The 16,239-nt window shown below is 37.0% G+C and overlaps 1 gene segment (V, D, J or C); it reads right to left on the bottom strand.

The window, feature by feature from the left end:
- Positions 1-262: 262 nt before the first annotated feature.
- LOC129667991 (immunoglobulin kappa variable 4-1-like) lies at positions 263-926 on the bottom strand. The segment is given in 2 exon segments: positions 263-675; positions 860-926. Coding segments are annotated over 2 exon segments (468 nt in total).
- Positions 927-16,239: the final 15,313 nt, after the last annotated feature.

Consider the following 16,239-nt stretch of genomic DNA (forward strand, 5'->3'; position numbering starts at 1 on the left):
TTAAATTCTATCCCCCCTTTTTTTTTACAGACTCACTATAGTCTAAAGACCTAACATAGAGATCTCTAAAACAGCATGACTCTGTAAATAAAGTTCACTGATGCTTTTTGCTGGTATTGTATCCTCTCAGTGTAACACCCCAACTTCTAAATATCTTAACTTAGCTTCTCACTTTTTATCTATCTGTACCTTTGTTGCCAAAACTATAAGAAAATGAATGCCATCTCTTGATCAATTTTCTGCAGTATGTTTTACCAATTAGTCATGCATAGAATATCTCAAGCAGAAGAAGGAAGTGTACAGACCAAGGGCTATGTGTGCTGCAGTCAGTTGGTGAATCTCTCAATGAGGTTTTTGTTAGAGGCTGAAGCACTGTGGGAGGAATACTGTAACCCTGCTGACAGTAGTAAACTGCCAGGTCTTCAGCCTGCACACTGCTGATGGAGAGAGTGAAATCTGTCCCAGATGCACTGCCTGTGAAGCGATCAGGGACCCCAGTGTCCCGAGTGGATGCATAGTAGATCAGCCGCTTAAGGGATTGCCCTAGTTTCTGCTGGTACCAAGCTACATAGCTACCCACACTCTGACTGGACTTGCAGCTTAAACTGATTTTGTCTCCTACAGATGTGGACATGGTTTCAGGAGACTGGGTCATCACAATGTCCCCTTCAGCACCTGCAATCAGAAAAAGACAAAGAGCATACACATATACATAAAATGAATTCCAGATACAAATGTTGGGATCGAAAACACCTTTTCTAATGACATTGCCAACACACTACTGGATTCCATTAGTAAATATCTGTATCTCTACAAATGAATTATATTGCTGATACTCTAATATGCTGTAATGTCTCACCAGATATCCAGAGGAGCAAGAAAATGAAGACCTGGGTCTGTGCCTCCATCTTCATACCACTGCCTGTCTGATACTTTTCAGTTCTCACTTCAAAACCCAGGTTTATAAAATATGGGCAGCTGAGCTGGATTGTAAGAACCTATGCAAATAATTATCAAGTAAGAAAGGAAATAGCCTGGGTACTGCATTGTGAGAAGATCCAGGGTAAATTTATAGCCAAAACTATCGTCACAGTGAGCAAGAAAACACGGCTAGAAAAAGTCAACATAAAATTTCAAGAACCAACTTAGAGCTCTCAAACCACAAATATTGAGATGCACTCATGACACACTTTTGTTAACAATAAAAATTTTTATGTCAAATAAGTTCCACAGAAATAATACTAGAAAACTTTTGATTACAATTCTGAGGAAACAATAAATATCCTGATCAACAACAGCAGAAAGAAAATGGGGAAGGGAAAAAGAAGAAAAGAGGGAAAAAATGAGGACAGAGAAAAGAAAGAAAGGAGAGGATGTAAAGAAGAAAATGTAAATCTGGTTTGGGGAGAAATGGTTAACATGGAGAGGAGATTAAGGAAGAAGAAGAAAAAAGGGGGATAAATATTAAAACAGAATGATTTAGGGGTAGAGTATCAGGTCAGAGTTTATGAGTATTTGTTTCTCTTGTAAACGGCTCTCGTTTGATTCCAAGCAATTGTTTGATAATTCTCAGCCATCTATAATTCCAGTTATGGCACACACATGGTATATATACATACCTAGATACATACATACATGTCTAAATGCATACATAGAGATGCAGATGTGAGCCATGAGCTTCTGCTTAAACAACTGCTAGGTCTGCTGCATATATTTTGCTATCATGGATTTTAATTCTCTGAAAGCCCCAATGAACACTTTCCTTAAAAGTTGCTTTGGTAATTCTACACAGTGGAATATTACTCAGAAAAAAAGGAACTCATGAAATTTGCAGGTATGGTGGAAACTGGAAAAGATCATCCTGAGTAAGCTATCCCAGAAGCAGAAAGACACACACGGTATATACTCAATACTCACTCATATAGACATATAACATAGGATAAACCTACTAAAATATGTACACCTAAAGAAACTATTCAAGAGGTAGGACCATAATGATAAATCCCTATCCAAAACGGCAAAGAGGATGGACAACAGAAGAAGAAGAAAACTGGAAACAAGTTAGGAGCCTGCCACAGAGGGCCTCTGAAAGGTTCTGCCCTGCAGACTATCAAAGCAGATGCTGAGTCTTATAGCCAACTGTTGGGCAGAGTGCAGGGAATCTTATGAAAAAAGTGGAAAACAATAAGATCTGGAGAGGACAGGAGCTCCACAAGGAGAGCAACAGAACCAAAATTTTGAACAAAATTTCCCAAGACTGATAATACAACCAAGTACCAGGCATGGACATAACCTAGAACCCCTGCACAGATGTAGCCCATGGCAGTTCAGTGTCCAAGTGGGTCCCATAGTAATGGGAACAGGGGCTGTTTCTGACATGAACTGATTGGCCTGCTCTTTGATCACCTCCCCATGATCGGGGTGCAACCTTAACAGACCACAAAGGAAGACAATGCAGCCACTCCTGATGAGACCTAATAGGCTAGGATTCAGAAGGAAGGAAAAGAAGATCTCAGTTATCAGTGGACTTGGGGAGGGGCATGTGTGGAGAAGGGAGAGGAAAGGACGGATTGGGAGGGGAGGAGGGAGTGAACTACAGGAGGATACAAAGTGAATAAACTATAATTAATAAAAAATTAAAAAAAATAAAAGTTGATATCTAAGAATAATAAGAATATTATTCTTAAAAGAAGATTCCTGGCTTCAAGGTCCAGAAAATATTTAAAGAAAATCACAAAAGAAAATTTTCCCAACTTAAAGAAAAAGATGTTCATAAATATACAATAGGCCTAGAGAACACCAAATTGACTAAACCAGAAATGAAACTACACACATCACATCATAGTCAAAACAATAAATCAACAGAACAGAGAAAAAACATAAAAAGAAGCAAGGGAAAAAAGGCCAAGTGATATAAAAGGGTAGACAATAAGAATCACAGAAGTTTTTTCAACAAAAACTATGAAAGCCAGAAGTGCCTGGGCAGCTGTCATGCAGACTCTGAAGGACCACAGATGCCAACACAGACTACTATACACAACAAAGCTTTCAATCAACATGGAAGAAAACAAAATATTCCATGACAAACTAAAACTAAAACAATATCTACAGTGCAACAAAGCCCTACAGAAGATAGTAGAGGGAAAACTCTAATCCAATAAAAACTACACCCAAGAAAACACAGAATATAGAAAACTTCACAACAAAAAAATTAGAAGAAAACAAGTATTGAAATACAGTAACACCACCAACTCCACAATAATAGGAACTAATATACTTTGGTCACTATTATCTATCAACAGCAATGGACTCAAATCTTAAGAAAAAGACAGACTATCAGAATGGTGGCAGAAACAAGACCCAACATTCTGCTGCATCCAAGAAATTCACCTTTGCAACAAAGTAAAAAACTACCTCAGAGTAAAGGGCTGGAAATTTTGTATCGAGCACATGGACCCAAAAAGTAAGCTGGGATAGCTATCCTAACATCTAATAAACTAGACTTTGAAACAAAATTAATCAAAAAACATGAGGAGGGGCACTTCATTCTCATCAAAGGAAAAATCTATCAGGAGGACATCACAATCATGAACATCTATGCCCCAAGTGAAAGAGCACCTACATTTGTAAATAACACATTATTAAAGCTTAAATCATACAACGATCTCAATACCTCAATAGTGGGAGAATTCAACATTTCAATCTCACCAGGGACAGATCATCTAGACAGAAGCTAATTAGGGAAATAATGGCACTTACAGAGTTCTTAAATGAAATGGAACTAATTGAGATCTACAGAACTTTTCACACAAACTCACAAGAGTATTCCTTCTTTACAACACCTCATGGAACCATCCCCAAAATTGACCATATAATTGGTCACAAAGCAAGCCTCAACAAGTACAAGAAGAGCAAAATAATCACTTGTATCCTATCAGAACACCATGGACTAAAAATAGACTTCAACAACAACAACAAAAATATCAAAAAGCCTCCATACACAACTAAACAACTTTCTACTCAATGACAGCTTGGTCTGGGAAGAAATGAAAAAAGAAATTAGAGACTTCCTAAAATTCAATGAAAAAGAAGACAAAAGTTAACTAAACTTACGGGAAACAATGAAAACCGTGTTAAGAGGAAAGTTCATAGCACAAAGTGCTTCCAGAAAGAAGTTTGAGACATCTCATATAAGCAACTTAATGGCACACCTAAACACCCTAGGGAAAAAAGAAACAGACACACCCAAGAGGAGAAGACAATTGGAAATAATCAAACTCAGAGCTGAAATTAATGATTTAGAAGCAAAGAAAATATTGCAAAGAATCAATCAGATCAAGAGCTGGTTCTTTGAAAAAAATAGAAAAGATAAGCAAACCCTTTGTCCAAATAACTAAAAGGCAAAGAGAAACTATTCAAATCAGATAAATCAGAAACAAAAAGGGGGAAATTACCACAGACACTGAGGAAATCCAAACAATTTTTAGTTCTTACTTCAAAAGTCTGTATACCACAGAATTTGAAAATCTAAAGGAAATGGGCATTTTTCTTGATATATAATATTTAGCAAAATTAAATCATGATCAGGTAAATAGATTAAATAGTTCTATAACCCATAAGGAAATAGAAGCAGTCTTCAAAAGTCTCTCTTCCAAAAAATGAAAAAAAAATGCCAGGGCCAGATGTTTTCAGAGCAGAATTCTACCAGACCTTAAAAGAAGAGCTAACTCAAATTCACTTCAAACTATTCAACAAATTAGAAACAGAATGAATTTTAGCAAACTCATTCTGTATAGCTTCCTTGATTCATAAACCTAACAAATACCCAACAAAGAAAGAAAATTTCAGACCAATTTCCCTTATTAATATTGACAGAAATGTACTCAGTAAATCTTGTACAAACTGAATCAAGGAAAACATCATATATATCATCCACTATGACCAGGTAGGCTTCATCCCAGGTATGCAGGAGTATTTCAATACATGGAATTCCATCAATATAATCTATCATCTAAACACACTGAAAGAAAAAAAAAAAAAAGAAAAAAAAGAAAACATGGTCATCACCTAGATGCTGAAAGGTCATTTGATAAAATCCAGCAACCTTTCATATTTAAAGTATTTTTTAATTTGTATTTTTATATTAATTACATTTTATTCAATTTGTATACCAGCTGTAGCTCCCTCCTTCCTCCCTTCCCAATCCTACCCTCTCTCTTTCATCTCTTCCTATGTCCCTCACAAAGTCCATAGATAGGGGAGTCTCTCCTCTCCTTTCAAATGACCCTAGCTAATCTGTTCTCATTTGAAATGGCAGCAATGTCCTCCTCCGTGTCTTAGAAGGCTGCTCCCCCATCCAGGGGAGGCAGTCAAAGAGCTACCCACTGAGTTCATGTCAGAAACAGTCCCTGTTACCCTTACTAGGGTACCCACTTGGATACTAAGTTGTTAGGGGCTACATCTGAGCAGGGTTCTAGGTTATATACATGAATGGTCCTGGTTGGAGTATCAGTCTCAGAAAAGACCCCTGTGCCCAGATATTTTGGTTCTGCTGCTATGCTCTTGGATCTCCTGTCATCTACAGGTCTTACTATCTCCCCCTTCTTTCCTAAGATTCCCTTCACTCTGTCAAAAGTTTGTTTATGGGTCTCATTGTCTGCTTTTTTTTTCAATACTTTCTTTTTCTTTTTTTTAATTACACTTTGTCCACTTTGTATTCCCCCATAAACCCCCCCTCCTCCCCTCCCAATCCCGCCATCCCTTTATACAATGCTGGTTAGAGTCTTTCAGAGGCCCTTCTTTGAAAGCTCCTGTCCTGTTTCCTGCTTTCTCCTTCTTCCAAAGTTAGTACCGTTTGCCTTCCTGAGTGAGGACTGATATTCTTACCTGGGGTCCTCCTTCTAGCTGGCCTACTTTAGGTATTCAGTTTGTTGTAGGTTTATCCTATATTATATATCTAGTATCCACTTATAAGTCAGTATATACCGTGTTTCTTTCTGTTTCTGCGACACCTCACTCAGAATGATCTTTTCTAGAGCCCACCATTTGCCTGCAAATTTCATGATTTCCTCATTTTTAAGTGCTGAGTAGTATTCCATTGTGTAAATGTACCACAATTTCTGTATCCATTCTTTAGTTGAGGAACATCTGAGTTGTTTCCAGATTCTGGCAATTACGAATAAAGCTGCTACAAACATGGTTGAGCAAATGTCCCTATTGTGTACTTGAGCATATTTTGAATATATGCCAAAGAGTGGTGTAGCTGGATCCTGAGAAAGCACTATTCCTAATTGTCTGAGAAAGTGCCAGATTGATTTCCAAAGTGGTTGTACAAGGTTAAATTCCTACCATCAGTGGAGGAGGGTTTCCCTTTGCCACATCCTCTCCAGCATACATTGTCTCTTGAGTTTTTGATCTTAGCCATTTTGATGGGTGTAAGGTGAAATCTCATGGTCATTTTGATTTGCATTTCCCTAATGACTAATGATGTTGAGCATTTCTTTAAGTGTTTCTCTGCCATTCAATATTCCTCTACAAAGAATTCTCTGTTTAGATCTGTACCTCATATTTAATTGGATTACTTGATTTGTTGCTGTTTAACTTCTTCAGTTCTTTATTTATACTGGATATTACTTTTCTGTCAGATATAGGGTTGGCGAAGATCCTTTCCCAACCTGTAGGGAATTGTTTTGTTCTGACGACAGTGTATTATTTAAATTTATTTTTTTTTTAATTTTTCAATAATTTTTTAAATTTTTTCATTAATTACAGTTTATTCACTTTGTATACCAGCTGTAGCCTCCTTCCCCATGCCCTCCCAATCCTACCCTCCCTCCTTCTCTTCTTATGCCCCTCCCTTAGTCCAATGATAGGGTAGGTCCTCCTCCCCTTCTGTCTGACCCTCATCAGTACTGGCTTCTTTGTCTTTCTCTGAGGACTGGTAATGCTGCACCCCCTTCAGTGGTGAGCAAAGAGCCAGTCCATGAATTCATATCAGTGATGGTCCCTGTTTCTATTATTGAGGAACCCTCTTGGACACTGAGATGCCATGGGCTACTTCTGTGTTGGGGTTCTAAGTTATCTCCATGCATGATCCTTGTTTGGAGTATCTCAGAAAAGACCCCTGTGCCCAGAATTTTTGGTTCTTTTGCTCCCCTTGTGGAGCTCCTGTTCCTTCCATGTCTTTCTATCCCCCCTTCTTTCATATGATTCCCTAAAGTCTGCCCAAAGTTTGGCTATTAATCTCAGCATTTGTTTGGATACACTGCTGGGTGGAGTCTTTCATAGACACTCTGTGATAGGCTCCTCTCCTGGTCCCTGTATTTTCCCTCTTCTGATGCCCATCTCATTTGCCTTTCTAAATGAAGATTGAGCATCTTAACTGGGATCCTCTTCTTGATTAGCTTCCTTAGGTGTACAGATTTTTAGTATGAATATCTTATATGGCAACTATCCCCTTATAAGTGAGTACACACAGTGTGTGTCTTTCTGCTTCTGGGATACCTCACTCAGAATGATCTTTTCTAGATCCCACCATTTGCCTACAAATTTCATGGTTTCCTTGTTTTTAATTGCTGAGTAGTGCACCATTGTGTAAATGTACCACAATTTCTGTATGCAGAAATAGAGTTTTCTTCAATTGAGGGAAATCTCAGTTGTTTCCAGGTTCTGGTTATTATGAATAAAGCTACTATGAACATGGTTGAGTACTTGCTTGTGTACTTGAGCATCTTTTCGATATATGCCTAGGAGTGGTATAGATGGATCTTGAGGAAGCACTATTTCTAATTGTCTGAGAAAGAACCAGATTGATTTACAAAGTGGCTGTACACGTTTATATTCCCACCAGCACTGGAGGAGGGTTCCCCTTCCTCTACATCCTCTCCAGCATGCATTGTCATTTGAGTTTTTGACCTTAGCCATTCTGATGGGTGTAAGGTGAAATCTCAGGGTCGTTTAATTTGCGTTTCCCTGATGACTAAGTACATTGATCATCTCTTTAAGTGTTTCTCTGTCATTCTATATTCCTCTACAAAGAATTCTCTGTTTAGCCCTCTACCCCATTTTTTATTTGAAGATACCTGATAAAACAGGGGCAGACGAAAGGGGATTACTTGTTTTGTTGCTGTTTAACTTCTTTATATATTCTGGATATTAGTTCTCTGTCAGATATAGGGTTGGTGAATATACTTTCCTAATATATAGGCTGTCATTTGTTCTAATGACAGTGTCCTTTGCTTTTCAGAAGATTTTCAGTTTTGTGTTTGATTGTTGATCTTAGAACCTGTGCTAGAGGTGCGCTGTTCATGATACTGTCTCCTGTGCCAATGAGTTCAAGGCCCTTCCCCAATTTTTCTTCTTCCTGATTTAGTGTGTCTGGTTTTATGTTGAGGTCTTTGATATAAATGGACTTTAGTTTTGTATAGGGTAACAAATATGGATATGTTAGCATTTTTCTATATGTAGACATCTGGTTGGACCAGCACCATTTGTTGAAGATGCTGTTTTTTCTTGTTTGTTTGTTTTTGTTTTGTTTTCTATTGTATGGTTTTAGCTTCTTTGTAAAAAATCTAGTATTCATAGGTGTGCCGGTTTATTTCTGGATCTTCAATTAGATTCCATTGATCCACCTTTTTTTTTCTATGTTAGTACCATGCAGTTTTAATTACTATTGCTCTGTAGTACAGCTTGAGTTCAGGGATGATGATACCTCCCGATGATCTGTTGTTATATGAAACCATTTTGACAATTCTGGAATTTTTGTTTTTCGATATGATGTTGAGAATTTCTTGTTCAAGGTATGTAAAGAATTGTGTAGATATTTTGATGAGAATTGCATTGAATCGGTAGATTGCTTTTGGCAGGATAGTCATTTTACCTATGTTAATCATACTGATCCATGAGCATTGGAGATAATTCCATCTTCTGAAATCTTCTTACTTTCTTTTTCTTCAAAGACTCTGAGCTTTTTTTTTTTTTTTTATTCCCCAAACAGGTCTTTCACTTGCTTTGTTAGAGTCACATCAAGGTACTTTATGTTATCAGTGGCTATTGTGAAGTGTGTTGTTTCCCTGATTTTTTTTTCTTGGTCCTTTATTTTCAGTGCACAGGAGGGCTTCTGATTTTTTGAATTAATTTTGTATCCAGGCACTTCGCTAAAGGTGTTCATCAGCTGAAGGAGTTCTCTGGTTGAATTTTTGGAGTCACTTATGTATACTATTATATCATCTGCAAATAGTGATACTTTGACTTTTTCCTTTCTGGTGTCTATCCCCTTGATCTCCCTTAGTTGTCTTAATTCTCTAGCTAGAACTTCAAAAACTATGTTAAAGAGATATGGAGAGAGTAGGCACCTTGACTTGTTCCTGATTTGAGTGGGATTGACTTAAGTTTCTCTCCATTAAGTTTGATGTTGGCTATAGGCTTGCTGTATACTGTCTTTACTATGTTTAGGCATATGCCTTATATTCCTGATCTCTCCAAGACTTTAAACATGAATTGGTGTTGGATTTTGTCAGATGCTTTTTCAGCATCTAAGGAGATCAACATGTGTTTTTCTCCTTCAGTTTGTTTATATGATGGATTACACTGATGAATTTCCATATAATGAAACATCCCTACATGCCAATAAGAAGCCTAGTTGGTCATTGTAGATGATATCTTTTATGTGCTCTTGGATTCAGTTTGCAAGTATTTTATTGAGTATTTTTGTATCAATGTTCATAAGAGATATAGTTCTGAAGTTTATTTTTTTTTTTTTGGTTGGGTCTTTGTGTGGTTTAGGTATCAAGTTGACTGTGGCTTCATAGAATGAATGTGATAATGTTCTTTCTGTTTTCTATTTTGTGAAATAATTTGAAGAGAATTGGAGTTAACACATGTTTGAACATCTGGTTTAATTCTGTGCTGAAACCATCTGGTCCTGGGCTTTCTTTGGAAGGGAGAATTTTGATGACTGCTTCTCTTTTCTTGGGGGATATAGGACTATTCAATCTTTTTATATGATCTTGATTTAATTTTGGTATGTGGAGTCTATCAAGAAAATTGTCCATTTCCTTTATATTTTCAAATTTTGTAGCAAGACCTAATGATTGTCGGGATTTCCTCAGTGTCTGTTATTATATCCCCCTTTTCATTTCCGATTTTGCTGATTTGGATAGTATCACTGCCTTTTAGTTAATTTGGCTAAGGGTTTTTCTATCTTGTTTATTTTCTCAAAGAACCAGCTCTTTTTTTTATTGATTCTTTGAATAGATTTATTTGCTTCTAATTTATTGATTTCAGCCCTAGGTTTGATTATTTCCAGTGGTCTACTCCTTCTGGGTTTGTGTGCTTCTTTTTTTTTTTTCTAGTACTTTGAAGTGGGCCATTAAATTGCTTGTATGAGATGTTTCAAATTTCAATTTGAAGGCACTTAGTGTTAGAATTTCCCTCTTAGCACTGCTTTCAAAGTGTCCTATAAGTTTGGGTATGTTGTGCCTTCATTTTTCACTAAATTCTAGGAAGTCTTTAATTTCTTTTTTTTTTTTTTAATTTTTTCCCTAATCCAGCTGTTATTGAATAGAGAGTTTTTCAATTTCCATGTGTGTAGAGGCTTTTTTATATTTCTTTTGTTGTTGAGAACCAGCTTTATTCCATGGTGGTCAGATAGAATACAAGGAATTTTTTTCAAATTTCTCATATCTGCTGAGGCTTGCTTTGTAACCAAATATAGGGTTTATTTTGTATAAGGTTCCATGAGCTGCTGAAAAGAAGTTGTACTTTTTTTGAATTTGGGTGAAAAGTTCTATAGATATCTATTAAGTCCATTTGATTTAGGACTGCTTTAAGTGCTTTTATTTCCCTGTTTAGCTTCTGTCTAGATGATCTGTCCCTTTGTGAGAGCGGAATGTTGAAGTCTCCCACTATTAAAGTTTTGGCATCCATGTCCAATTTAAGCTTTAATAATGTTTCATTTACAAATATAGGAGCTCTTGTATTTCGAGCCTAGATGTTCAGAATTGTGATATTCTCATGGTGGGTTTTTCCTTTCAGGAGAATGAAGTGCCCCTCATCTTTTTTTTTTTGATCTATTTTGGTTAAAAGACTATTTTATTAGATGTTAGGATAGCCATGCCAGCTTATTTTATGTGTCCATTTTCTTGAAAAACATTTTTCTAGCCCTTTCCTCTGAGGTAGTGTTTATCTTTGTTGCAGAGATGTGTTTCTTGGATGCAACAGAATGTTGGATCTTGTGACTGTCACCATTCTCTTAGTCTGTGACTTTTTATTTAAGAGTTCAGTCTTTCGATGTTGATAGATAATAGTGACCAATGTATGTTAGTTCCTTTTATTGTGGAGTTGATGGTGTTACTGTGAATCATTGCATGTTTTCTTTTAATTTTTTTGTAAAAGTTATATTTTCCTGGGTGTAGTTGTTTTTATTGGATTGGAGTTTTCCTTCTAGTTTCTTCTGTCGGGCTGGGTTGCACTGTAGATATTATTTAAATTTAGTTTTGTCATGGAATATTTTCCTTTCTCCATCTATGTTGATTGAAATTTTTGCTGGGTAGAGTAGTCTGGGTTGGCATCTGTGGTCCCTTAAGGTCTGTATGAAATCTACCCAGGCCTTTCTCGTTTTCATAGTTTCTATAGAGAAGTCTGGTGTGATTCTGATAGGTCAACTTTTATATGTTACTTGGCCTTTTTCTGTTGCTGATTTTAATATTTTTTTTCTTTGTCCTGTAGGTTTAATGTTTTGACTATGATGTTATGTGAAGAGTTTTGTTTGTTTGTTTGTTTTTCTTGACTAGTTTATTTGGTGTTCTGTAGGCTTCTTATATGTTTATGGACATTTCTTTCTTCAAGTTGGGAAAATATTCATCTATGATTTTCTTAAAAATATTTTCTGAAGTTTAGAGCCTGGAATCTTCTTTTTCATCTATTCCTATTATTTACATATTTCATATATTCAAATATGAAAATATTATTCATATTTTCATGGCATTCTTGATTTATTTTTAATTTTATTACTGTTAATTACACTTTATTGACTTTGAATCCCCCTATAAGCTCATCCCTCCTCCCCTCCTGATACCACACACCCACCCCTTCTTCACACATGCCACTCCCCAAAGACACTGATAGCTGAGGTCCCCTCTCTTTCCTTCTGAATTTAGTCTATCATATCTCATCAGGAGTGGCTGCATTGTCATCTTCTGTGGCCTGGTAAGGCTGCTCCAGCCTCAGGGGGAAATGATCAAAGAGCAGGCCAATCTGTTTCTGTCAGAGACAGCCCCTCTTCCCATTACTACGTACCCACGTGGACACATGAAATGCCATGGGCTACATCTGTGCAGGAGTATGAGCCCCTGGGAAGCCCCCTGTGTTCAAGTATTCTTTTTCTGTTGCTCTCCTTGTGGAGTTCCTGTCCTCTCCAGATCTTAATATTTCCCATTTCTTATATAGGATTCCATGCACTCTGTCCCACAGTTGGTCATAAGTCTCAACATCTGCTTTGATAGTCTGCAGGGCAGAACTTTTCAGAAGCACTCCGTGGCAGGTTTCTAGCTTGTTTCCTGTTTTCTTCTTCTTCTGATGTCCTTCATCCTTGCCATTCAGGAAGGGGATTGATCATTTTAGTCAGGGTCCTCTCTCTTAATTAGTTTCTTTAGATGCACAGATTTTAGTAGGTTTATCCTGTGTTACATGTCTATATGAGTGAGTATATACTGTGTGTGTCTTTTTGCTTCTGGGATAGCTCACTCAGTATTATCCTTTCCAGTTCCCACCATTTACCTGAAAAATTCATGATTTCCTTATTTTTCACTGCTGAGTAATATTCCATTGTGTAGAGGTACCACAATTTCTGTATCCATTCTTCAGTTGAGGGGCATCTGGGCTGTTTCCAGCTTCTGGCTACTACAAATAAAGCTGCTACAAACATGGTTGAACAAATGTCCTTATTGTGTCCTTGAGCCTCTTTTAGATATATGACTAAGAGGGGTATGGCTGGATCTTGAGGAAGTGCTATTCCTAGTTTTCTGAGAAAGTGCCAGATTGATTTCCAGAGTGGTTGTACAAGTTTGCATTTCCACCAGCAGTGGAGGAGGGTTCCCCTTTCTCCACAGCCTCTTCAGCATGTGTTGTCACTTGAGTTTTTGATCTTGGCCATTCTGATGGGTGTAAGGTGAAATCTCAGGGTCATTTTGATTTGCATTTCCCTGATGGCTAATGAGGTTGAGCATTTTTTTTAACTGTTTCTCTGCCATTCGATATTCCTCTATCGAGAATTCTGTTTAGCTCTGTTCCCCATTTCTAAAATTGAATTACTTGCTTTGTTGCTTTTCAGGTTCTTTAGTTTTTTATATATACTGGGTATTAGCCCTTTGTCAGATAAAGGGTTGGTGAATATTCTTTCCCAATCTGTAGGCATTCGTTTTGTTTTGATGATGGTGTCCTTTGCATTACAGAAGCTTTTCAGTTTCATGAGGTCCCAATTATTGATTGTTGCTCTTAGAGCCTATGCTGTTGCTGTTCTGTTCAGGAAGTTGTCTCCTGTACCAATGAGTTCTAGGGTATTCCCCATTTTTTCTTCTAACCGATTTAATGTACCTGGTTTTATGTTGAGGTCTTTGATCCACTTGGACTTTAGTTTTGTGCAGGGTGATAAGTATGGACCTATTTTCCTTTTTCTATGTGTAGACATCCAGTTAGACCAGCATCATTTGTTGAAGATGCTATCTCTTTTCCATTGTATGGTTTTCTCATCTTTGTCAAAGATCAGGAGTACATAAATGTGTGAGTTTGTTTCTGGGTCTTCTGTTCCCTTCCATTGATACACCATTCTGTTTCTATGCCAGTACAATGCAGCTTTTGTTACTGATACTCTATATAGTACAGCTTAAGATCAGGGATGGGGATACCTCCAGAAGATCTTTTATTGTAGACGATTGTTTTAGCAATTCTGGGTTTCTTGTTATTCCTTATGAAGTTGAGAATTTTTCTTTCCAGGTCTGTAAAGAATTCCATTGGTAATTTGATGGGAATTGCATTGAATCTGTTGATTTCTTTTGTTAAGATGGCCATTTTTACTATGTTAATCCTGCCAATCCATGAGCATGGGAAGATCTTTCCATCTTCTGATATCTTCTTCTAATTCATTCTTCAGAGACTTGTAATTTTACCAGTCTTTGACTTGCTTGGTTAGGGTTACACCAAGGTACTTTAGTCCTTTGTGGCTATTGTGAAGGGTGTTGTTTCCCTAATTTCTTTCTCAGCCCTTTTGTCCTTTATATACAAGAGGGCTACTGATTTTTTTTTTTTGAGTTAATTTTGTATCTTGCCACTTTGCTGAAAGTGTTTATCAGCTATAAGAGTTCCCTGGTAGAATTTTTGTGGTCACACAGATATACTATCATATTATTTGCAAATAGTGAAACTTTGAGTTTTTCCTTTCTGATTTGTATTCACTTGATCTCCATTCATTGTCTTATTGCTCTAGCAAGGACTTCAGGAACTATGTTGAATAGATATGGAGAGAGTGGGTAGCCTTGCCTTGTCCCTTATTTCAGTGGGATTGATTTAATTTTCTCTCCATTAAGTTTGATACTGGCTATAGGTTTGCTGTATGTTGTCTTTACTATTTTTAGATATTTGCCTTGTATCCCTGATCTCTCCAATACTTTAAACATGAATGGATGTTGGATTATGTCAAATGCTTTTTCAGCATCTAAGGAGATTATCATGTAGATATTTTCTTTCAGTTTGTTAAATGGTGGATCACATTGATGGATTTTTATATATTGATCCACCCCCGCATACCTGGGATGAAGCCTACTTGGTCATATTGGATGATATCTTTGATGTGATCTTGTATTCGTTTTGTAAGTATTTTGTTGAATATTTTTGCATCAATGTTCATTGTTGATAAGGAAGATTGGCCTGAAATTCTATTTCTTTGTTGGGTCTTTGTGAGGTTTAGGTATTCAGGTGACTGTGGCTTCATAGAATGAGTTTGGTAGTGTTCTTTCTGTTTCTATTTTGTGGAATAGTTTGAAGAGAACTGAAGTTAGCTCTTCTTTGAAGGTCTGGTAGAATTCTATGCTGAAACCATGTGGTCCTGGGCTTTGTTTTGGATGGGAGACTTTCGATGACTGCTTCTATTTCCTTATGTGATATAGGACTATTTATTTGATTTACCTGGTCTTGATTCAGTTTTGTTAAGTGGAATAGATCAAGAAAATTGTCCATTTCATTTAGATTTTCAAATTTTTTCATAGGTTTTGTCTTTTCATGGCATTCTTGATTTCTTAGGACTTTTGTGTTTGGAACTTTTCTGATTTTACTTTTTCTTTGAGAGAATCATCAATTTCTACAAGTGTATCTTCAGTACCTGTGATTCTCCCATCTATTGTGTTCTATTGGTGATGCTTACCTTTGTGGTTCCTGATCTTTGCTCAGTTCTACAGCTCTACGATTCCACAGTTTGGGTTTTCTTTATTGATTTTAATTTTTTTCATGCTTTGCACCATTTCCTTCATCTGTTTGAATGTGGATTCTTGTGTTTCTATGATGGGTTCTATTTTTGTGTTCATTTCCTCTCTATATGCCTCTAATTGTGCGGCTATATTTTTCTGTATTTATTTAAGAGCTTTGTTCATTTCTTCTTGATTTACTTCTACCTTTGTGACCATTTTCCTGAGATTTTATGTGTTTTTGTGTCCTTTTTATTTGCCTTCACTTGTGTGTCTATTTTTCTGATAGACTTGTTCATTTCTTATTTTTGTCCCTCTATTAACTGTATAAGCATGGCTTTAAAGTCATTTTCCTGTGTTTCCTCTGAATTAAAATATCCATTGATTTTTTGGAGTTGCTGGTAGAGCCATGTTGTTCTGATTTTTTGGGGTGTCTGTTCTTTTGCTGACCTCTGGCTATCTGCTTATCTGTAACCTTCACTGTTTGTTCCTGGTCTCTGTACTTCAATTTGAAACTGTCTTTCTCTGGTGTATGGAATATTCTTCAGGAAGATTATAGAGGGCTACTGGTGTGAAAGTGTACAATGATGTTTCAGTTGTTCCTAAGGGAGGAAAAGCCACTGGTGCACAATCGCAGTTGTGGGGGAGCTAGAGTGTGCATGTGCATGGAAGAGTGTCTTGAAGGAGAGAGTGTTAGAGAGTGTAGATGCTTGGAATGTGCTGGGAAGGGAGCAGGCACAGGAGTGTGGATGCTAGCACTGTTAGAGGGGTCAGATTGTGAGTG

This window comes from Psammomys obesus, unplaced genomic scaffold (genome assembly GCF_907164565.1).
Source record: "Psammomys obesus unplaced genomic scaffold, mPsaObe1.curated_primary_1811, whole genome shotgun sequence".
Classification (NCBI taxonomy): Eukaryota; Metazoa; Chordata; class Mammalia; order Rodentia; family Muridae; genus Psammomys; species Psammomys obesus.